General features: G+C 43.0%; 1 protein-coding gene across 3 annotated transcripts in view; it reads left to right on the forward strand.

Annotated features, from left to right (window-relative positions):
- FAM241B (family with sequence similarity 241 member B) overlaps positions 1-22179 on the forward strand; it is a 223850-nt gene extending 201671 nt beyond the window's left edge. Inside the window, exons 2-4 of one of the 3 annotated variants that reach the window (XM_087964069.1) lie at positions 12877-12892; positions 17099-17236; positions 20680-22179. In XM_087964069.1, the coding sequence (XP_087820195.1) occupies positions 17132-17236; positions 20680-20955 (381 nt within the window). In that variant the 5' untranslated portion in view covers positions 12877-12892; positions 17099-17131 and the 3' untranslated portion in view covers positions 20956-22179. Of the gene's footprint in view, positions 1-12738; positions 12893-17098; positions 17237-20679 lie in introns of those variants that run through there. The other 2 variants (XM_087964072.1, XM_087964070.1) reach the window with 2 other exon arrangements.
- The last annotated feature ends 2405 nt before the right edge of the window (positions 22180-24584 follow it).

The following is a 24584-nucleotide window of genomic DNA, read 5'->3' on the forward strand; positions in this document are numbered from 1 at the left end:
TTAATGTGAGGCATACGGCTGGCTCGCTGTCTGACCTTGTGGCTCTGGTAATGATTTAACAAGAGATCTGTAAACCTGTCAGATGTGAGCATGCCTGTGTGTGTTTCTGTGTGTGTGTGTGTGTGTGTTTGACAGAAACACAGGTTCTTGCCTATGTTCCTATGTTTCACGGGAGCTTCAGCCCTTTATCTGGGCAGGAGTGGGGGAGGCAAAAAGGGAAGCCCTTTTGCTTGTGGTCTCTGTCCTGCTTAGTGTCCCCCACCTGGCCTCTCTTCAGCCATCTGCCGCGGCTGGCTGGTCCTATTGATAAAATGACACTCAATAGCTCATCTTCTTCCCCCAGCTAGGCCAGGCAACCCCAAGGGTTTGGCTCCCTGTCCATTCATAACCCTAACTGAGCCTGCTGCCTTTAAATTTATTGCTACTCCTTTTTTTCTTAAAAAACAACAACAACCATTCTTCATGTGTTTCTCCTTTTTCTTTCCATTTTAATGCGCTGGCATTTCATCATTGGGCACAATGGCTTGCAAACACTCTTCTCTCTTGGCTAATTCGAAGTCTCCCCATCATTTCTCAGAGACACAATTATATCCCTCACCCACTGTACTACCATTTGGACTAAGTTATTGCTTTGAACTCATGGCCTCTCTGTCCTAGTATTATTTTCCTCAATTGCCTTTATGTTGTAGAAAGTATCACAGTTTCGGAGAATTAAACGCAGTTCCTCACACCCTTCCCTGGTACGCACAAATGTTTTCTCTCCAAGGGTAAATCATCTCTATATGGAATTTATATTCAAGGCGGGGATATTCTTGTCCCATAGTATTTTTGTGTGTGTTGAACTTATCCATTAGTCTTCTCCAGCTTATGGCTCTTTTAGTGTGCTGGCTCTCAGTTTACTTCTCACTCAACTCATTTCTCTTCCTTCACTTTCTCTTATCCTTTTCTCTCTCTGCGTTTGCTCTCAGATGTGAACTAGATTGAGAGATGGTGAGACTTGATATTTAATATAAACAATGGATGCTGATTTTGTTTCTCCACCTGGCCCAATCATAACAGAGGACCTGATGAGAACCAAAGAGGAGCTGAACTCAGAAATGTTGTTGTTTTTGGAGCTCCACAGACTTTTGGGAGAGAAATTCTGAAAAGTGTCACCCCTCCTTCAATGCCACACTTCGAAGCTTCCTTTTACCATTTGGAATGTTCCGTTCATAGTTCACTTGATTCAACATCGTTATGTTTTGTTTGTTTCTAACTAGAATCCAGGCTGCACAAGGTCAGTTAAACTCTCATCCCCCACCATAGCCCAATATTACTAGTTTTGCAAAGCAAGCTAATGATGATAACCTATGTTCCAACTCTAACACAACCAAATCTCTAGGTATTAAAGGCCATCAGAAAGCTAAAAATCCAGGCACTTCCCTTCACAAGTACTCCAATATGGTAGGACTATCTTCTTCCATGTTTACTTGCATGGCATTTTTTTAGGATCACCTCAACTCACAAATACTTCTCCTCTCCCTCTTCCTCCCTCCTGGAAAAAACCTGGTTCATTATACGCCTTCTTCCTGAGGAATGCAAGCTCTCAGCTGGACATCCATATTTATCCTTCCAATCTCTAGTATTTGGGCAGAACTTAATGAAGGTTTGGTAATAATGACCTTCATCTCTCTTTCTCTCCACCTCAGTATCTTGAAAGTAATACAGAACTGGGCAGAAGAGGTCTGCAGTGCTGAAATAATTTCTGAAGGACCAGCAGTCAGGCTGGTGTGTAAATCAGGGGTCTCCAACCTTGGCAACTTTAAGACTTGTGGACTTCAACTCCCAGCTGGCTGAGGAACTCTGGGAGTTGAAGTCCACAAGTCTTAAAGTTGCCAAGGCTGGAGACCCCTGATCTAGAGTGTGTAGTGACTAATTGGAATTGAAAGGAACATAGAAGGGAGGAGCACTTTTGCAGGCACTAGCTTGGCCATCTAGTTTCTGACCTCCTGACCCCTGAAGATGCTGTTTGGACTCAAAGTTCATTCACTGGATTGGAAAAAGGGTCTTTTCTTGTCCTCCCCGCCTTTTCTTCTTCTTTTGTGCCCCCTCTCCCGCTGCTCTTCACGGAGGAACTCTTGTTCGGAGCTTCCCGAAAAGGAGAGTTCAATTAGCTTAGTCAATCGTCCGGAGAAGAAAAGGCCGGCACAATGTGTGGGCTTCATTCAGCCCTGCGGGGGAGGGGGCTTTGAAGGCAGGGTTTGCTCAGCCTGGGCAGAACCAAACAGATGCTAATTCACCTGCAGTGCAGAGAGCAGGCCGAGTCAATGCTTGTCTCCAAGGCAGTGGATGGTCGATCAAGCTTGTCTGAATTGATAGAAGGACTAAAAGGGGAACTCTGTGTATCTCTGTATGTGTGTGTGAGGCGGGGGGGGGGGGGGTGGAGAAGAGAGAGAATTGAATTGAAAATTCAATTCACTTCTCTTCCACTTTCTCTTATCCTTTTCTCTCTCTACCTTTGTTTCTCTTTATCTGAAGTGATGATAAGAGTTACTCTTCATTTTCACTCTTTCTCAAGGAGAGACTAAAGCAAAGGCAGTTAAGAGAATTTGTGTGTAGAAACTCCTACGGGGAAATACTTTGGAATAAAACCTAGGTTACTGCTGGAGAGATGTGCTGGTAACGGCTAACTCAACGACTCAACTCAAGTAGCAGGTTTGGGGAAAGTTCTACATTTACATAGGAAGGGACTTGACTTTGCTGGGAATCAGGTAGGCATACTGATTTTCCATTTAACCCTAACCCTAAAGTAGTATGGGACCAGAACAGTTTTATCAGCTCATTGACTCCCAGAAGAGAATGAAGAAGGCTCTTGTGGAAAATCCTGGGTGTGATAGAGGACCAGGGTAGATGATAGACGACATGCTTTTGGTTGAAATCCTAACTTTTTTTTGAAATTCCTATCCTTCCCCCTTGATGCTCCTGTATCTGAAATGTCTCTGTAGCTGGCTTTGGGACTATGTTGTGAAGAACATCCCTAAGAACATAGAATAACAGGATTGGAAAGGAATTTGGAAGTCTTCCAGTCCACCCCCCCTGCTCCAGCATGACACTCTATACCAGGGGTCTCCAACCTTAGCAACTTTAAGACTTGTGGACTTCAACTTCATCAAAGCTGCCTAAGGAATTTGGGGAGTTGAAGTCCACAAGTTTTAAACTTGCCAAGAGACCTCTGCTCTATACCATTTTAGAAAAATGGCTGTTCAATCTCTTCTTAAAAAATGTCCAGTGTTGGAGCATCCACAACTTCTGGAGGCAAGTTGTTCCACTGGTTAATTGTTCTCACAGTCAGGAAATTTCTCCTTAGTTCTAGATTGGATCTCTCCTTGATAAGTGTCCATCCGCTGCCTCTCGTCCTGCCCTCAGGTGCTTTGGATAATAGGTTGACCATCTCTTCCCTGTGAAAGCCCCTCAAATATTGGAGGACTGCTATCAAGAAGCTTGTTAACAAAGTAGGCATGCTAAACCCCGCTCTTAAAAATGGGAGCAACTACAAAAACAGTAACAAAAATGTCCATCGTTATTTTGGCCGTGGATCAGAGCTCCTGGAGCCTTTGGATTATCTGGATTTTAAAAAACAGCATAGTTCAAATATAGTAGTATAAAAAGTTTTAAACTACTAGGTTACCAATTGTTAAAATGATTTAACAACTAAACATTGTCAAAATCACTGTAACAGTGAATTGACTTGAATTAAATATAATTCACTAGTTGAGAAAACCAGTGATGTCCCAGATCTCATTTTAATAGCTATGGACATAAAAATCTGGGGGAGAGAAACAGACAAGTTAAAATATTGGTCTCAAACTACTAATAAAACACACACAAAAAATAATGGAACTTCAACAAATATCTACTACTATCAAAATTATATACTATAAACAGTTCCAGAATAGAAACCAAGTAACAAGATGATGACAGATCTTGATGAACTCTTCAAAAGCACAAATAATTATATATTTTATTCCCCCCCAGTTGTTTACTCTTAAAATACATAGGCTTACCAATACTTTTATATACCTGTCCTAATCACATTAGGTACTTTGCACAGTTAAGTATATTGTGGAGTTGAGACTGAGGTTATTTAAACAAAAGAATGCAGTTTGTGTAAATCATGTTTCATTTGTACCAAAAGCGAAACGTGAATTTACATTTATCAGTTGGGAAATCACCTTGGAAATCTCTGCATTAAGAAACTAGAAGAGCATAGTTGAACCGCCTATGTCAAAATTGTCAATGAGATTCTAAGTTTCCCAATTTGTAGAAACAAACAACCGCCCTGCAGAATATCATTCAGCCCTTAAATTGCTGCAGGATTTTATGTGAGCAGGTGCTGAATTTCTAGACAGATAAAGAACTGGTGTTTGAGTGGTTACTATAGTGGTTTTAGTTATTAGTCTTCAGTGGCAACGAAAACCTTTGATTTGTGATTCCCTGTTTGCTGTTCTAATATGTAGCGAAGGAACTTCCGTTCAGGCCTTCTTCTAAAAGCCTGACCTTTGACATCTGTCTGGCTTTAATCCAGTGTGGACAGTGGCCACTCCCCACCCGACACTGTTTTCCCCTGTGCCAGAACGCTGCCCATATTGTATCTGCCCACTATACCATAGCTGGGGTCCCCTCCCAGACTGGTTTGGGAGAGCCGTTCCCTGCCTTGTCTCCGTTCCATCAGGCACTCTTCCACTTGAACGGCTTATTAGGGAGCCTCTTTGTGGTGTAATTGGATTTATCCCCTTGTTCGTTGCCAATGAAAATGTCATTTAGCTAGAGGGAGGTGCCCATTCTTCTCCAATTAAATTCAGTCATCTCTTGAGAGAGTGTGACACTATTCAGGCTGCAACAAGCAGCTGCAACTGGAGTTGCTGAGGAAAATATGCCAAGCAAAGCTCACTTCATTCCTGGCAAATTAGGTGGCCTGAACCCAGTGTTTCTCAATCTTGTTGGCTTTTAAGATGCTTGGACTTCAACTCCCAGAATTTCCCAGTCACCAATGGTGGCTGGGGAACTCTGGGAGTTGAAGCCCTCACATTTTGAAGACAACAGGTTGGGAAATACTGCTTTAATTTGTGGGCCCTTCCAATTCAGAGAGTAAGAGGAATTATTTCCTGTATTTGCTATAGGGCAGGGGTCCCCAACCACCGGTCCCCGGACCGGTATCGGTCCGTGGAACAATTTCTATCAGGCCGCCGGTTTGCTGGGCGCCGCCATCTTGTTTTGATGAAAAAGTGCTTCCAGTGAGTTTTTCCGGGTAGAAAGCGGCGTTTGGGTGCTGAAAGAATCCTCGCGCCTTAGTTTCATCGAGGGGGGGGGGCGGCTTCGAACAAAACTAAGGCGCGAGGATTCTTTTTTTTCTTTTTTTGAGAATCAAAAAGCTTGCAATTTTATGATGCTGAACTAATATAGCAAACATATTTCTTAAGTTTGGATTTAGACAACTTTTTTTAAAAAACAAGTTTTATTAATTCTTCAAAACAAACAATACATACATACACAAAAACACAAAACATAAAAGCATAAAAAATCTCTTTTCTGAAAGTTGCTTAGTCCCGGGTTATAACTCTTGGTACAGACACAAATTCAAATTCATATTCCTTTTATATACCATTTCATATCTTATTAACATTTTCAATTTTCTATATAGCTTCTCCTCTCTTTTAAATTTTCTCAATTTTATTTTATTTATCTCCTCTCAATTCAGATATTTATTATTCTTTGTCTGTTCTATTTCCAGCCATCCTTTTATTTTTCTTCTTTAAAAAAGAAAAAAACTTCTCCTGTACACTATATGGAGTATGATGCCTTTATCTCTCTCCCTATATTTATAATACTTAATATAAAACACATAACTTACATTGGGATTCTGTCTGGTACATTCTAAAATTATACTATATTATCAAAAATGATACAAATCTAATCATTAGTATTGATATTCATTTATATCTTGAACGTTTAACACATTACTTTTCAATTAAATCACATACTTTTATGGGAGCCCTATTTTCCATAATTATTCCCCCACATCACATATTATAGCTCATTATTTCATTACAATGTTTCTCCTTCTTCTACTTCAAATCTATCATTTCACGAAAAATTTCGCTAATATACCATAGTCCGATCATTAATATTAACAATCATTTATAGCTTAAACATTTTATCCATTTCAATTAAATATCATGCCTTTGTGGGAACAATTATGCTTTCCAAAAATTATTAACCCCCCCCAATCACAATCTTAAATCATATTTCATTGCAGTACTCCTTTTTTCTTAATGAAAATTTCACTAGTTTATGTTAAATATTTTATCACATTTTAAATTACATATTAATTCCAATTTTCTATGGTTATTTCTAAATACAAATATAAAAATACAGTCTTATGTACCTTTCTAGAATCCCTTTATCAATAAAGTTTATCCATTATCTCTAAAAAACTTTTGCTTCTTAACATCTTGCTCCCCACCATTAGGGCTTCTCATCCCTTCCTTTCTCCCTTGCTTCTTCTTCTCATTGTCCTCTTTCCTTCCCCTTGTCTCTCCACCTCCTTTTTATTCTGTTTTCCCCTTTCTGTTGTTTCCTAACATAATGTCCCTTTTTCACCTTATTCTTCTCTATTTGGGTTGTTTTTCCAGATCTTAGAGTCCTCTTTTCCTTTTCTTTTTCTTTTCCCTTCTCCAACCAAAGTCATTTGTTCATCAAAGATGGCTTCTTCTTTGTCCCCTTCATCCTGTTGTTCATTCTGCTTCACATAAGTATAAACCGCCATTTCCAAAAATTGAAAAATAGTGCCAAGACCATCTTTCCCTTCTTGTTTTTCTTTTTCATATTTTTGATATATAAGTTTCAATCCATCCACAAGTGATGCCATTGTGCAGAGAAAAAGTTTTTCCAGACAACCACCCAAATGTTTTGATCAAAAATAATTCTCAAAAGTTCCAAAATCACCAAACAATCCAAACAGGCTGTTTCTTTTAAATACCTTCTTCTTCTTCACTTTCTCTTTCTGGAGTTAAAGTTTGATCACAAAGTTCCCTTTCAAATATATTTTTGGAAGTCTTATTGATGTTTAGTAACTCTTTAAAATTCTAGGCAATCTTCTCCTTATTCTCAAATTTTGCTCCAATTTTTTTCCTCTCCTTCCCACTCACAGCCAAAAGGATTTTTTCCCTCCACTATCACTTTAGGAAGGAGAGTGGAACAAAGAAAAAAACTCTCCCCTGTAAAGTATTCGCAGCTTGTAACTCTCACTAGGGACAATACATACTTAGCAGCCTTCAAGTTTCCAGGTCGCTTTCTCTTGTCTTGTCCCGGTTAGAAGCAACTTTCACTATTCTTCCGACTCTCTCCCTCCTGCACCTGCTTGTCCGGCTGCAGATTTCTTCGTGGCGGCCATTGCTGACCGCCGTTCCTCCGCCTCGGGAAAAGGGGTTTAGCTGGCTGGGGAGGGGGTCTGCGATGCCCCCAAACCCTTTCCGGATCCCCCTGTCTTCAGCTGCCTCTACGGGCAGCTATATCCCCCAGATCCAAACGGATCGGGGAACCTTGGCGAACGCAGCAGGGATCGCGCGGTGTCGCGAATCCCTGCCGCCGCCGAAAGCTTGCAAACCGGAAGTCCTGGCGTGAGGATTCTTTCAGCACGTATGGCAAGGCAAGCCGAGCGACTGTCCTGAAGCCGTCGCGAAGCCCATCGACACAGGTACAAAGGAGGAGTTGAAGGTGGCGGGGAGAAGCGGGGGACGGCTGGCTGGCCGGTCGCTCGGCTCGCCTTGCCATGAGTGCTGATGCCGGTACCGGGCCGCTGATGATTTTGTGATGCCGGTACCGGGCTGCGGCACAAAAAAGGTTGGGGGCCACTGCTATAGGGGACTGACTGCTAATTGAGTAGGTATGTTTTTCAGATCCTGATCATCATCCAGTAGTCCCTGAGTTTATATCTCACATTTGCAGTGATTCCCTTTAAGACATCTGGCCCTTTCCTTCAAGTTCCACTCCTAAAACTTTCTACATAACTATATACCGACCGAAAATGCTAGGATGGGCTGGGCGGGACAGAGAAGCATATCTATTCTAGAATCCGGAGGGAAGAATTTCATTTGCCCAGTCTGATTGATCTCCTGCAATGAAGCTGTGTAGGGAGGCTAGGCAGAACAATTGTGACTATTTCCAGGGTGTGTCCATGGTTGTGTGCCTGTGTGTCAAGTTGGTGTTCACAAGCATTGTCGGTTTTGGATTCCTTCCTGAGGATGCTTCCAATTACCAATCATTTTGAATGTTACTCAATTATGAGTCATAATCGCAGTTAAACAACCCAAAATTGGGTGCTCGTTAATAGTCATGCTTTTATGATGGTTGTCGTGTCCTTGGTTCATGGGATCACCCTTTGTAATCTTTCCCAGGGGCTTCTTGACAAGCAAACTCAATGGAGAAAGCTGGATTCACTTAACGTGACAAAAAGACCATATAAATTAATTGAAACTCACTTACTTGATTGCATCATTTAGCGATGGAAGTTCTCTCCCCAGTTGTGATGACCTGCAAATACAACAGAAGTTTGTGATTCTGAGCAAAACACGAGATGGTGTGAATGTGCAAATAGTCAGGGTAAAATGTATCGCTCTAAAATTCCATGTGATAAAATATTCCCCCAAATCCCTGACTTATGTGAATGAAAACGAGAACAGCGTATTAAGAATATCAGTCAGGAGTGGGATTCTACCAGTTGGCACCTATTTGCTAGAACCGGTTGTTAACATTCTAAGCAGTTCTGAGAACCAGTTGTTGGAAGAAATTACTGGCCTAATCCTGTAAGGAAGGCAGGAAGGAAACATTCTGGTGTTGCTTATAGAAACTGCCTCTCCGTTAACCCTTATTACATTCTTGGCAGGATTAGACTTCCTGTCTCAGGAACTTCTCTGGAGTTTTTTCCCCTCCTTTGCTGGTACTTTGCTTGTGTGGAGTGACCATTCAAAATTACAATGGCACTGAAAAAAGTGACTTATGACCCTTTTTCACACTTACGACTGTTGCAGCATCCCCACAGTCACAAGAGGCCAGGCGAGGAGATGCGTGCCTCGATGTGAGTGACATTGAGTTGGCCATGCCCAGCCAATAACATGACCACCAAGCCACGCCCACCAACTAAGCCACAGAACCGGTTGTTAAAAAATTTGAATCCCACCCGATATCAGTGTTAGTAAAACAGACTTAAGAATGCAGGGCTAAATGAAAATCTGAACGATCTTTCTGTGGGAAGCCCCTCCCTCCTAGAAGAATGAAATATTTTGGGAAATATTAAAAAAGGCAGATTATATTTCCCTAAAGGAGAAATGGAGAAAATATATTTTTAGAGGCAGAAAACAGCCCCCAAGTCTTTCTTAATAACCCACAGCGGATGGGTTAAGACAGTGGTGGCAAACCTTTTTGTTGTGATGTGCCAAATGCATGCGCGCATGCTGGCACCCACAATGCAATGCACCCCACCCCCCTGTGCATGCACGCTCAACATCCCCACCCCGCTCTCTCACCTGCACTGTGCATGCGCGTACCTCCCAGCTGATTTTTGGCCAGTTTGAGGCCGTTTTCGCCCTCCCAGAGGATCGAGGAAAGCCTCTGCAGCCTTGGGAGGCCGAAAAACGGGCCTTCCAGTAATACCGGAAGTGTTTGTTTTCAGCCTCTGGAGGGCCTCTGGAGCCTAGGGGAGGTTCGAGGGAAGCCTCTGCAGCCTTGGGAGGCTGAAAACAGGCCCGTTTCGGCACTTCTGATATTTCCAGAAGGCCTGTTCTTCGGCCTCCCAAGGCCGCAGAGGCTTCCCTCGAGCCTCAGGAGGGCGAAAACAGCCTCAAAATCAGCTGGGAGGCGCGTGCATGTGTGGTGCAGGTAAGTTTGGCTGGGGCTTGCATGCTTGCATAAATGGCTCTGCGTGTCACCTGTGCCATGTGTGCCACAGCTTTGCCCTCATGGGGATAAGAGATAAAGAACTTATTGAAAGAGATAAAGAACTTATTGAAAGAGGAAGACAACTATCTAGATCGCTCTATTCATAAGCAAAGCAAATACTGCAGGTAGAAATCCATTCAAGACAAAATATTTCAAAACTCCTTGGCAGAATGCTAGGATTAGAACAAGCAGCTCCTCACCCAAGATCCAATGCAGGACAAAAGCCATTAGCCACAATAAGAATTGTCCAAAACCCTTTCAGAACACAAGTCCCTTCACTGCACCACCCCCAGAAGAGTCCAAGCTTCAAAGTCACAGAAACCTATAAAGATCCATCCACTCATTCAGCCATTTTGTCAGCTGCCCAGAATCACATGTGGTTGGTGGTTCTGCTTCATCAATAAACCTTTTTTTCCCAATCAGCCTCCATGTTTTCAGTGTCTTTCTCCCAGCTTGGAACTGAACCAGATAGATTTTCCTTCCAACACTTCTTAGTGAAAATGTTTTTAGTACCAATTCCTTAGAGACAAAACTGTGTGTGTGTGAGAGAGAGTCTTGTTTTGCCTCCATGGATTCTCACTCCGAAAGCTCAAACTGCCCGAGGAGCTGCTGATACAATTCTACAGAGGAATTATTGAGTCTATCATCTGCACCTCTATAACTGTCTGGTTTGGTTCTGCAACACAACAGGACAGACACAGACTTCAGAGAGTAATTGAAAGCAGAAATTGAAAGAGAGAGCAGAAAAAACAATTGCTACCAAGGAATTCAGGACCTGTATACTGCACAAGTCAAAAAGAGGGCTGTGAAAATATTTACAGACCCCTCACATCCCGGACATAAACTGTTTTAATTCCTTCCCTCAAAACGACCCTATAGGGGACTGCACACCAGAACAACTAGACACAAGAACAATTTCCCCCCGAAAGCCATCACTCTGCTAAACAAATAATTCCCTCAACACTGTCCAACTATTTACAAAGTCTGCACTACTATTAACCTTCTCATCACTCCTGATCACCCATCCCCTCCCACTTATGATTGTATGACTGCAACTTTGTCGCTTTTAATCCTTACGATTTATATTGGCTGTTTCCTAGTATGATTTGATTGCTTATTGTACTCTATGACTATCATTAAGTGTTGTACCTTATGATTCTTGATGAATCTTTTCTTTTATGTACACTGAAAGCATTTGCACCAAGACAAATTTCTTGTGTGTCCAATCACACTTGGCAAATAAAAGAATTCTATTCTATTCTATTCTATTCTATTCTATTCTATTCTATTCTATTCTATTCTATTCTAGTCTAGTCTAGTCTAGTCTAGTCTAGTCTAGACTAATAAATTTGTATCATTTTTCTTAGGGCTAGTCAGCACAAGTGTCTTAAGTCCATGAACTTAAAAATTGCTAAGTTTGAAAGACAAAATGCAGATTTAACTCATGTCCTGCAAAAGAGCATATACTTTCTATCCCCCAATTTCTGATATCACTATACTAAGGGGAGCTGAGCAGATTTTTATTTGATTTGATTTGCAAGCGATATTGCTGTAGCCAATCAGAGCGAGCCTCTCCTGACTAAAATGCCCAAGCCAATCCATGCTTGCTTGCCACCTGACCCAGTAAGGTAAACTTTGTCCTGTTTCTCTGAATTCCTTCAAAAAGTGAAAATCTGCTCTGAATTGCAGAGGCGGTGCCAAGCCAGGGTGGCTCCGGTCCAGCTGCTGGTGCGAGACAAAATTGTACGCAATGATTGGTCTGCTTCAGTTGCAAAGATTTCTTGCTTGCAAAAACAGGGCTTGGCAATATATCCAACGCCCACCAGGCTCCCTTTGCAAACTTGCCTCCTCCGGTCTCCCCAATTTTCTCGTTTAGCCCAGGGGTCTTCAACCTTGGCAACTTTTAAGACTTGTGGACTTCAACTCCCAGAATTCCTCAGCTAGCTTTGCTCAAGCTCAAGGATCCATCATGTAACAAGATGTCTCCAGAGAATCCAACTATCACCTGGTGACTTCCAGATGCATCCCATTATTATTCCCATCAGTCTCAGTCAACCAGGCCTGTAGAAAAAGTCAACTATTATAAACCAATGGAAATGTGTTGCAAAATGTGTTTTGTGGATAACAGCCTCCTGTTTTGCTTGCAGATTATCATCTCCAAGTGGATATTGTCCAAATATGTTAAGTCTCATTGCATTACCTAGATATCTGAATAGCCTTCTGTAACCAGGAGTCCTCCAGACTAGTTGGACTACAATTTTCATCATCATCATCCTTCTCTAGATGCCTAAGTAGAAAGGGAGTTACCTAATGCAAGGGTCTCCAACCTTGGCAACTTTAAGACTTGTGGAGTTTGGGAGTTGCAGTCCACAAGTCTTAAAGTTGCCAAGGTTGGAGACCCCCTGGGCTAGCCTATATCAACGAAATGCTTGGGAAGACTCCACACGCCCAATTCAGATTTGCTAAAGCACTCTCAAGGTTGCTCGGTGCTGTCACCTGCCTCTTGAGGCCAAGAGCCCCACTCCCTCAGCCATTATTTTCACCCAGACAGCTTTCTGTTATTGTTGTTGTTGTTGTTGTTGTTGTTGTTGGAAAATGCCATTTCCATTCCCTCTCCGCCCGCTTAAGGAATTGCCTTCTGTAACCCCCTGAGCGCTTGTGCCGATGCATTGGCTCGCCGTACAACCTGTTCATTCACCTTGGCGCCTGAAGAGGGAGCTAATTGCACAGTTCCAACCCCTTTGCGCGAGACTCTCTCTCTCTCTCTCTCTCGAACGATGTCCGGTGATGACGTCCCTAGAAGTCGCCGGGCTGGAGACACTTGGACAGTCAGCAGAAGGAGGGAAGGCTGACGTCAGCAAAAGGAGCCCAGAGAGAGAGAGAGAGAGAGAGAGAGAGAGAGAAAGAAAGGCGAGCGGTGAGTGGGCACATGGGGGGGGGGGGCGTTGCGACTCCATCTGTACAAATCAATTTATTAGCCTTGAAACCAACGTGGAGAAAATTTGTCGGGATGTGTAAGCGTAGATAGAACTGCCGGGTTTCCCCCCACCCCCCGAAACTTGCTGGCATTTGGGAAAGGGTTAATCCGGGTCCCAGACACGCTCTTGAAGCTAACCAGACAGCCGTCGTGCCTCTGACCATGTACAGAACGTTCCTTTCCGGGGCCAGGGCGAGGATTCCCTGAGCTTTTAGTTGATCCCTCCTCTCCTCCTGTTGAGACCAAGTCGAGTATCGCGTCTTGTTTTCTAGGATTGAAGCCTTGGCATGAGGTATAATTGTGACATCATCGCTGCTTGCTAATCATTTCTCTTGCTGCTTAGTGCCTTTATATATATATCTATATCGTCTCTCTTCTATTCCTATTCCTATTCTATTCTGATTCTATTCCATTCCATTCCCATTTTTTCTATTCTATTCTATTCCCATTCTATTCCCATTCCCATTCTATTCTTTTCCCATTCCATTCCCATTCCATTCCCATTCCATTCTATTCTATTCCATTCTTGTTCCTGTTCCTATTCCCTTCCCTTCAATTCCATTCTATTCTACTGTACTCTATCATTATCAATCATCTATCTATCATCTATTTATCTCTATCATCTATCCATCTATCATCTGCCGTGTTTCTCATATAATAAGGCTGGGTCTTATTTTTTTTTGAGCCCCGACAAAACGGCTAGGACGTCTTTTCAGGGGTGAATTTATTTTTTCCCTCCCTGTGCACCCTCGCCTAGGGCATCCCACGGGCAGCTACGCCTCGTCACCAGCCACTCCCAACGGCCAATCATGGCGGAGCACGAAGGGCTCCTTACCCCCGCCAAGCACCTTTGCTGCAGATCCGGGTCAGCGGGCAGGCGTCGTTGGCGTGGATGTCCGCTGGCAGCATTTCAGCTGCTTCTCAGGCCTCCGTAGCTTCCACGTAGCTTCCACAGTTCCCACCGGTGCTGGCGCCTCTCGCCAGCGCCGTCTCCAACAACAGCGTCTGAGTCACTCCCGCTTTCCCCCCGTCCCCGTTCTTGCAACAACAGGAAAGAAAAACACATTTTGACGTACCTGGGAGTGCCGTGCGCTGCGTTTTGGTTTAATCCCAAGTGGCTGGGTGGCGTGAGAAGAGCTGAGTGAGCATCTCTGCTGCTGCTACCCTTGGTGCTCCAGCCTCGGGCTCTGCAAGTTTCCAAAAGTCCCTGTGCGCAGCCCGTTCCTGCATTCCAAGCGCGCCCAGGCCGAGCTGCAGCTGTCCCTCTCTCGCCAGCGCCGTCTCCAACAACAGCGGCAGCGGCGGCGGGAACCGTGGAAGCATTTCAGCCACTTCTCGGGTGGGGGAGCCACCTCCGTAACTTCCATGGTTCCCGCCGCTGCTGCCGCTGTTGTTGGAGACGGCGCTGGCGAGAGAGGCGCCAGCACCAGTGGGAACTGTGGAAGCTACGGAGGCCTGAGAAGCGGCTGAAACACTGCCGGCGGACATCCACGACGACGATGCCCGCCCGCTGACCCGGGTCTGCAGCAAAGGCGCTTGACGGGGGTAGGGAGCCCTCTGCGCTCCGCCATGATTGGCTGTTAGGAGCGGCTGGTGGCGAGGCATAGCTGCCTGCAGGGCACTCCTAACGGCAAGTTTCCCCCCGCCTTCCCCCCCCAATTTCGCATGTTTTAAAATAGGCCTAAATTTGGAGGGGCTTAATTTCATTTTATGCTTAGAAAACATGCTGGGTCTTCCTGTTGGGGGGGCGTATTGTTGGAGAAACACGGTATCTATCATCTATCTATCTATCTATCATCTATTTATCATTTATCATCTATATTTATCTATCTATCATCCATTCATCCATCCACCTATCCATCCATCCATCATCTATCTATCATCTATCCATCTATCTATCTAAAAGCGAAATACCACTCACTCACGCATCATCACAAAATCTCCAGAACTGTAAAGCCTACAAACTTGAAATTTGGCACGTATGTTCCTCTTGGCTTCAAGGTGCTCACTATGAAAGGATTTTTTGAGATGACCATCAGACATCGCTCTGATGCTAAGGAGTTCTACTCCCCCTCCCCACTGAAAAGAAATCTGTTCCAGATGCAAAACACAAGCAGACGAGAGGAGTTTCCATTTCTATTTCACAGCAGCAAGCAGCTTTAGTATAGAACAGTTGAGCTAAGCCACGCCCAAGCTCCTTGCTGTCTCCTTGCTCACACAGCAAATACTGTTTCAGTTTCCATGTTTCAGTTTCCAGACAGCCCTCAACTGTCTCACACACTGACAAGGCTCTAGCCAGATGAATACCGATGGATGCTGGTAGGCAGAGGCAGAATTCCACCCTCCTTATTTTCCTCCCCAATAACTAAGCCCAATCACATAGTTTCGTAGCGAACCACGGGTATAGAGCTAGTTGTTGGTATGTGCACTTTGAGTATTCATTTGTGTGGGCCCCTAATGTATCTTGTAGCATAAATAGTTGGTTAGAAGTGAGGCTTCAGGTTACTAGAAGTGAGGCTTAATAGAAACTGGAAGTGAGGCTTAAGGTTTACCTTATGGATTCATGCTGAAATGGGAACTCCCAGGTTTTGTGGGTTAATGCTTCGTATTGTCTGTGCTTGTAAAAATAAAATATTTCTCAAAAGAACATGATATATAGTCCCTTCTCAAGGTAGAAATAGGCACAAGCTGGTCTCATTGCACTGAGCTAACCTATGTGGGGGATGGGAGGGATCTTGCACCTCACGCTTTTTATTCATATATTTTCCAGATTTGCATTTAACCCCAAACTAGTAAGATTCTCTGTAGATAAGAAATTCTCTGTAGATAAGGCTGTGGGAATCTTGGGAATCCTGTTTTTTTTCCCCTAGGAATAAGAGAAAGACAAGTTTCTTTCTAGATCTAAGGACATTTTAAGCCAGACCCATTTGTTGACTAAGAAGTTACATTATGCAATTGTGTATTTTTACCTCAGCTGCTATTTATGTCATTTAAAACTTGTTACGTTGTTTTCATTGTTTTGCAGTATTGTCATGGGTGACCAAAATGCCTGAATAATATATTTATTACCTGTTTTTTGCTCTGTTGTATGTCATCCCAAGTTGCTTATTTGGTGAGACGGGCAGCTGCATAAATTGGTTTAATAAATAAAATAAAACACACATTAAATAAGTGAGATCCATCCCCATACTCCTGGCCTTTTGGAAAAGTCGAAATACTTGGTTCTGTCATTTGAACCGGAGCTCTGACATGGGCCTTGCTACACTGAGGGTGGCTGATTGGGTAGGCAAGATACCTACCTCCGAGGCCTCCCATCATCTTAGTTTTTACCTTTTCAACAATTTCAATTGTTGTGTAATACTTTTAAGCATATTACAAGTCTCCCAGAATTGCTGTATCAGTGACGGTGGCATAAAAAAAAATTCCGTAGAATATTATAATTAATTTTATTTTAAACCAATGGAGCATATCACATTTTTTTTTAAAAAAAATGTAAATCGTGGATACAAAATATCATTCAACAGATTTTCCTTTCCCTGAACCAGGAAGGAAATATCTTTTCTAAAAATGGTGCCCGTTATGAACATTTTAAAAACCGATGGCATTTTGCTTACAAGGAAAAAATATTTTTTTTAAAGTTTTAGAATTAATACTTCTGCAGATTTACTTGGCTTTAAAATCTTGTGATCAGGTAAAGTACTGAACTGGAAAGTGTTTCTAATTGAGAGAACAGGATGTGGCACTTCTGTTCTCTGGCTCAGATGAGGGTCTGGAACATTCAGTGCACAAAACATAGCTGCCATAGAATGTGACAAAAAGAATATATTTTTGAATATCTTTTAGTCATCATTCTTACTTTTTATGTGAATTATTTCAAATGTTTCTGTATGCGGTGCAAAAGTATTTCAATTAATTGTGCCCTTGAATTGTACAACATTGTAAGAAAATTGCTCATGCATAGTAGTAGATCTATACATGTGAAGGATGCAGCAGTGGAATGTTATTAGCTATTGTGTCATGTATTAGCTATTGTGATTGTGTAAGAAATGCTTTGCTGCTAGATTTATATATCATGTTGGTATATTCAACTTATTTGGGTCTATTTTAATCATATTAAAAAAAAAATCTTCACACTGTAAATTACAGGTGTGACAAAGCAAACACAAGACTGCTATAAGGATGGTGCGAATTTTGGCTAATGGAGATATTGTGCAAGATGATGACCCCCGAGTGCGACAGTCCACTCAGGTGAGGGAGAACTCATCTCGACTCGTGAGGAATGGTGTATGTATTGTGGTTTGTGCTTAGAATTATTCAGTAAAAACCTTTCTCCTAGCAGTTTGGAAATTTGAAAAAGGTGTTAGGGAATATGGGAGAATTCGAAGATTAGCTTTTTAAAGTATCTGTACCTTTTCCCAGGATCACATAGGCATCCTCTAGAGTCCCCAAGTGATTCCAGGAAAAGATAGGATTTCTTTTAAGAGTTATAGACAGGAGCTCTATTTTGTGCTTTTGAACACACTTGTTCTGACCCAAGCCTCGTTCCAATCAAATAAACACAAAGTATATAGAAAAGTAAACCTTTTTAATGCGCTTCTGGGAATTCTGTTCATTCACAGCAAAGAGTCATTAAAACTAACTATCCCAGATAAGAGCAAGTCCTCTCAAGGATGTGAAAGGCTGCCAAGAACACAAGGTTAATTGCAGGGAAATATCCAAAGCCAAAAGTCTCCGAAAACAAACCAGAATAGACAGAAATTCCACAAGAACTTGGAGTCCAAAGAACTTCTTTGCTTCCTGCAAAGAAGCCAACCCCAAAGGCTGGCTTTTATCCCTTATGGGAGGAGCCATCCCCTTGCAGCCTTATTCCCAAGTTGCCTGTGCTTCTGCAGCTGCTCTTTCCTTCGAGCAGCCCTACGCACATGCGCACTGAGCACAGGCACCCCAGGGGCCTCTTTGTCACTGCTGCCAGACTCCACAAGCTCTGCAGCAGCACCCCACTCTCTGACAGTCCTGGCCCCATCCCTGCATCACACACAGGTCCCTCGTCCGAGTCCTCGCTCTCGGAGACCTCAGCCGTCTGCACCTGCTGCCAGCGAACCACAACAACACTAAAACACCATTATGAAACTGAACTGTCTCCCAGTCCTATATTCAGCCTTGAATTAGTGCTTGATTATTCAGTTTGTTTAATCTGCTCAAAGAGAACTATTTTCAGAGCCAATTTACATATTAGAAAGATTGTACCGGTAGAAAGGACTCTGAATTGGACTAAAAGGTTTTTCTTGTCCAGAATCCTGGGTCAATCTGGTACCCTTAAATTAAATTCACAAGCAAGACATGAGCTCTCTGTGTATGTGTGTGTTAACATTAGCTGTCCATTTGAGATTTGAAAGAATAAAATTGGAAAATTGGCACAGGATGAACTTTGAGTTGCTTCAAACATGCACGCTTGCTTATTCATTTTGCAATTTCAAATGAGAATTAGCATGTTTAAATGGACTTCAGAAAGTATGGTAATGATGTGATTTCACAAGTTAGGCTGAATATGTGTGTATGTGAGAAGCATGTGAGTCCTTTGAGTGAACTTGTGTTATTCTCTTCAGGCTTTAATTCTGAAAGGAATCTGTTGAGTGTTTTAAAATACGTAGGTGGGCCATTTCTGAGAGAAAACAAGCTGTCACATTCCTGCCTTTGGCTTCTAATTAAATTATTTTCATTGCATTAATCATTGGTTTCTGTTCATCATTGCTTTCTCTTGGTGGAATCCACATGCTTTCCAAATCTGTTCAAAACTTCCAGGAGAAATGTGCAGGAATCTTTGTATCAGCAAAAGTCCATCTTGAGTTCCCCTAGGATTTGGGTTATGTTTTCCACTGTATTTTAATGCCTTGAGTCAGGGGTGGGCTGCTGGGGGCTTTCAGGGGCTCGGGTGATCCCCTAGCTAAGACTCCTACTCCTGGCTGGCTCCGCCACGCCACGCCATGCCCCACCCAACCCCACTCCGCCCCATCCTACCTTATAGATCTACCTACTGTCCTCGCCTCTTCTCCTTCAACCACTCACGTCTGGCTCCCTCACTCATTTGGCAGCTTTTGTCAGCCCGATACCGCACTCCCCAGCTCCGGCTTCCTCACTCCTTAGATGAGTTGCCATGGCCCGTGGGTTGGGGGGGGTGAGGCTGCGATGGTCTCCTTTCGGCCTTTACGGGCCAGGCCCAGCTCAGGGGTTCTGCGCGCGCCTGCTGCATGAGGCTCGAGGCTTGGGGTACAGAGTTTCTGATGATTGCCTTTCAGGCTTGCTGCATTTGGCCGGGGGCTCGTGGTAGGGACTGTGGGGTGGGGAAAGAATGTGACAAGACAGGTGCCGTTTCCTGCGGTGGAGAGAAGTTCCGTGATCGCTCAGGGAGACACATGACATGACTGAGACACTGGCCCGGCCTGGCCACTTGTCTCCACCACTTCTGTTGCTGCCTCTATTGGCTTCACAAGACCCCGCGAGAGCTCTCACAACGTCTTATGCAGCCCAATACAAGCTCTGCACAGTGACCGCTATTCGCAGCCACCGGCAACAGCAGCGGTGGCGGCTGAGTCGGGCTTAGGGCGGAGCCGTGGAACGGGTTGTGAACAGCAGATGGGCGGCAGAGGGGGATCTGGTCCTTGCCACTGTTCCATTGCCGCCTTCACTGCTGAGCTGCCGCCTCTCCCTCTGCCTCCCCCCCAGGTGTAGCCAGACCCCCGAGCCCTTTAAAACTAAAAGCCCATTATGGTAGCTTTGCAAGGACAAAATGCTGGCTCAGTCTGGATGGCCCATCAAAGGTGGGGAGGACCTCCGCTCTGCCTCTAACACGGAGTTTCCCCCCCACCTTTAATGAGCCATCATCAAGGACCGAGCCAGCCTTTTGTTCTTGCAAAGCTACCATGATGGGCTTTTAGTTTTAAATCCTTTCACGGAAGTAGCGGCAGGGAGCAACTTTACCAGTTTTTGTCAGATTTAACAAGATTAACAGAGTTGGAAGGGACAATTATGAAAAAATAAAAAGTACACACAAAGCCAGAGTAATAAAAATATCTAAACAGCATACTGTCAACCAAGTAACTAATTCTTAAGGAGCAGTCAGACTCACTTTCATTCTCCAAAAATTTTAGGAAAGCAGGGTCATCCTTGGATGACAACAGAGAAGGGCTTTTCCGATCTTGGCAACGGAAGGTCTAGGAATTATGGATGCTGAAGTCCAGAAAGCCTCCTTACATTTTTCTTAGCTTATATATATATATAAATTGGTTTTGGAAAAGGGGCAATTCTCAGCATAATGCCAGTTTCACAACCGACGACCTCATTTAGCAACCGTTCAGTTACAACGACGATGACCAAAAAAAAAAAAAAAAGCTTTGCAACCCATCCTCGTATTTGTGACCTTTGCAGGTCTGTAAAGCAGAAGAAAGCTAAAATAAAAGTTGTAAGCCCAGTTGCGGTATTGCTTAGCGACATCTTCGCTTAGCGGCTAAGCTGCTGGTCCCAATTGTGGTTGCTAAACAAGGACTACCTGTAGTCCTCTTGGCGCTTGATATTCCTTAGCCCGGCCCACCAGGTATCTTTCTCTGTGAAATGACCTCTAATTTGCCTAAAGTGCTGTATTTCGGACTCCTCCCTTTTACAGTTCCCTTTCTGTGGCTTGAAAGACGGCTTCTTGTGCTCATTCCCTTTCTCCTGCTTGGTCTCCACAGGGCTTTTTCAACGCAGCCTCAAACGCTGGTCCTAACCCACCACAGCAGCAGCAGCAGCAGCAGCAGCGCCAGAATGCGAGGCCCGGGGAGCGTTCGCCATTTTCAGACATCAACCAGCAGCTGGTGAACATGGGTTTCCCCACTTGGCACCTTGGCAACCAGGTGGTGGAGCCCGTGATGTCCATTTTGCTGCTCTTCCTGCTCATGATGGTGGGCGTGCGTGGCTTACTCTTGGTGGGCCTCATTTATGTCATCTCCCACCTAAGCCAGCGATGACACGAACTCCTGCACAGACTACCAGTTGCCTGAGGGACTCGGAGCCAAAATATTTTTGCCCAGCGTACGGCCGTGGGTTAGAGAAGAGAGTATGTATGTCCACGTATGTGCGTGTTTGAAACAAATTCTCCTTGCTCGAGAACTTTTGTAAACAGTTGTTTCCAAGAGACAGAATGAAGCAACTTTTGGAGTATACGAGCTAAGGAAGATAATATAGCCTCTTCTTTTCTTTCTCTAGCTTGAAATGAGCCATTTTTTCATTCGGGGCCCATGATATTCCGGTAGGAATGATAGCTTTTGTTTTTGCTGAGGGTACCATCTCACGGTTATCAAGGGAACTTTATTTAGGATTTTCTGACAGTGAAAGCTCAACCTCTGATAGAGAAACATTTAAAAGGCAGGTTTAAAAAAAAACAAAAAAAAACCAGGTGGGAAATCATGCCTTCCATATAGGTGGGAGAACAGAGCAGTTGCATCGAGATCACTGCATTTTTATAAACCGAGCCTCTTGGTGTGGAATATTCAAAGGTGACTCCTCAAGTGTTTATCTGGAGGCTGCCTGATGCCTCAGTCAGGCCATCATCCTTTTGTAATATTAAATAAAGAATGCAAATGCAGTGTTTCTATGTGTTGGGGTGGGGGTTGTTACCAAATGAGACTGCAATTTATGTATGTAAAACGATACATTGCTTCAAATAAGCAGAATTAGTGGGACAGAGCAAATATCCATGTGTAACTTGATGAAACAGTGCCCCCAAATGCTTTTTCTGCTAGTATTGGCTGCTTCCTAAAATAGTGCAGAGGAACTGAGTCGAAGCAAAGAAAATGCTTTGCTTTATGTTCCATAAAGTTATTTGTAAAACCACCATCAAGAATCTTGATTCTAATTACTGGTATATACTATTTTTTCCTCTCTTTATATTTCCCTTCTTAGCAGAGTATAGTTGCATTTCTTTCTTTTCTTTTTTTCATTTTGGCCTATTCGCACGAAAAAGAAATAAAAAAATATCTACCTGCTTCAGCTCAATTTTTTATTTTGAAAATTTAGGGTGACTTGCAATATATTTAAAGATAACAATTAAAAATTAATCTATAGCTCTTAATTTAGTTAATAAAACATCATATAGGACAGCAAAAATCTATTTCCGTTTGAAAAAGATTCTAGTTTTAAAAATGGGGGAAATTGTTGAAATAATAAATATTTGAGGAGCTGCAAGAGAAAAACAAGGTGTGTGTGTGTGTGTGTGTGTGGTTTTTTTTGGGGAAAAATCAAGCTGTAACTTAACATAGTGAATTTCAGTTCCATAAAGCCTTTTTCCTAATTTCCACTAATTAAAATGTAAGAGTGAAACAATGGGTTTAGCTGCTTGTCACATACGTAATTCATAAGATTGTACTATGAGAAGGAATTCCTAAATGTAAGGGGGAATTTAATGGAACAGTGAGTTGATCAAAGGATGCCCCCAAATGAATTTCATATTTCAAATGGCAAATTCAAATAATCTCAAGTGTAGGTCTCTGTGTACAATAAATATATCTGTCTGCCATTGTAGTTTTCTAGATCTGAAATGCAATCAGTTTATGTAATGCAATAGGGCTATTGTGAGTGAGCTATATAAAAAAAACTTTTTAATAAAAAATATCACTCATTTTGGGAGAAGAATACAGGTAGCCCACAACTTATGACCACAAATGAGCCCAAAATTAATGTTGCTAAGTGTTACATTTATATGTTGCTAAGTGTTATATCGCCCCATTTTTATGACTTTTCTTGCCACATTTGTTAAGTGAATCACTGTAGTTGTTAAGTTAGTAACATGGTTGTTAAGTGAATCTGGCTTCCCCATGGACTTTGCTTGTTGGAAGGTTGCAAAAGGTGATCACATGACTCCAGGGACACTGCAGTCGTCATAACTGTGAGTCAGTTGTCAAGCATCCAAATGTAAATCATGTAATCATGGGGATGCTTACAATGGTCATAAGTGTGAAAAAGACATAAATCACTTTTTTTCAGTGCTGTTGTAACTTGGAACAGTCACTAAGTAAACTGTTGTAAGTCAAGGACTACCTGTAGTCAATAAGAAATAGACTCCCAAAACACATTTCAGGGGCTCCTGAAAATGTCTTATTCAGAAGTGCAAAAGTTTGAAATGGAAACCTTGGATGTCTAGTTCAATTACACTATATTTCCCTTCTACCTTGGTCAGGTGTCAACCTGGAGTACTGGAAGTACTGGTAGCTTAAATGGGGTAACATACAGATTGTGTCCAAAATCTGGGACCTGTGAGTCAGAGGTGGTATTCAGCAGGTTCTGACCAGTTCTGGAGAACCAGTAGCGGAAATTTTGAGTAGTTTGGAGAACCAGCAAATCCTACCTCTGACTGGCCCCGCCCCCATCTGTTCTCTGCCTCCCGAGTCCCAGCTGATTGGCTGGGTCTTCTTTTGTTGCTCTGCACAGGAGAATGGAGCTGGAAAGCAGGTTAGTGGGGTGGGGAGGGAATGGGGATTTTGCAGTATCCTTCTCCTGCCACGCCCACCAAGCCATACCATGCCCACCAAGCCATGCCCACAGAACCGGTAGTCAATTTTGTCACTGCTATGAATCCCGTGGAACTGAAATTTGGCAAAGTTTATAATACATTGCATAATATAAAGCAGGGGTCCCCAAACTTGGCAACTAAGACTTGTAGACTTCAACTCCCAGAATTCCTCAGCCAGCTTTGCTGTTGTGAGGAAAATAGGAGGAGGAAGGTATATTAGATATGTTCACCACCTTGAGTTATTTATAAAAATAATAATAAAAGCGGGATAATAAATAAAATATTCTTATAGCTCAATATTGAGACTAAACAGTAAGCAACTGGATCATAGCTTTTTCACACCCCACCCTCGTCCTGAGGGAAAAGATAATGTGAACCAGCAGGTTTCATGAATTTACAGATGATCTTGAAGAAGTGAAGTTGGGTGTGCAAAATGTTTTGGGCAGAAATGTAAGGCCATGTTTTGAGTTCATGTTCTCGCTGTTAGGAAATTTCTCCTTTTTTTCTAGGTTTGTTTCTTTCCTTGTTTAGTTTCTAACCATTGTTTCTTGTCTTGCATTCTGGTGCTTTGGAAAATAGGAAGACTGTTATCAGGTCACCCCTAGTCCTTCTTTTCACTAAACTAGACATACCCAAATCATGTAATGGCTCTTTGGACGTTTTAGCCTTCGGGCCCCTAAAGCTAAAAGTTTCGGTTTAGTTGAAACTATTATGAAAAGTGACCATGATTCTGTGGAACGCTGCAAACGGCTGCCAAATGACCAAATGACCAATGCCCCAAATTTAATTGCATGATTGCAGGGTGGGGGAGGAACTGTAGGAATTTCAAATCCAAGCCATAAGCCTCCAGAAAAGTCCATCATAACTGTTGGTTCTAAGACAAAGAATACCTGTATACCAGTGATGGGATTGAATTTTTTTTACTACCAGTTCTGTGGGTGTGGCTAAGTGGGTGTGGCTATGTGACTGGGTGGGTGTGCCTTTTTTTTTTTTTTTGCAGCCAACCCTCCCCCCACCTGTTTTTTGGGCCTTCTGGGCCTCAGAGGATCCTCGGGGTGTGTGTGCATTTTTGATCCCAGAAGGCTCCTT

Source organism: Notechis scutatus, chromosome 4 (genome assembly GCF_049901735.1).
Source record: "Notechis scutatus isolate UNSWTSFEM ecotype Mainland chromosome 4, rNotScu1.2, whole genome shotgun sequence".
Lineage (NCBI taxonomy): Eukaryota > Metazoa > Chordata > Lepidosauria > Squamata > Elapidae > Notechis > Notechis scutatus.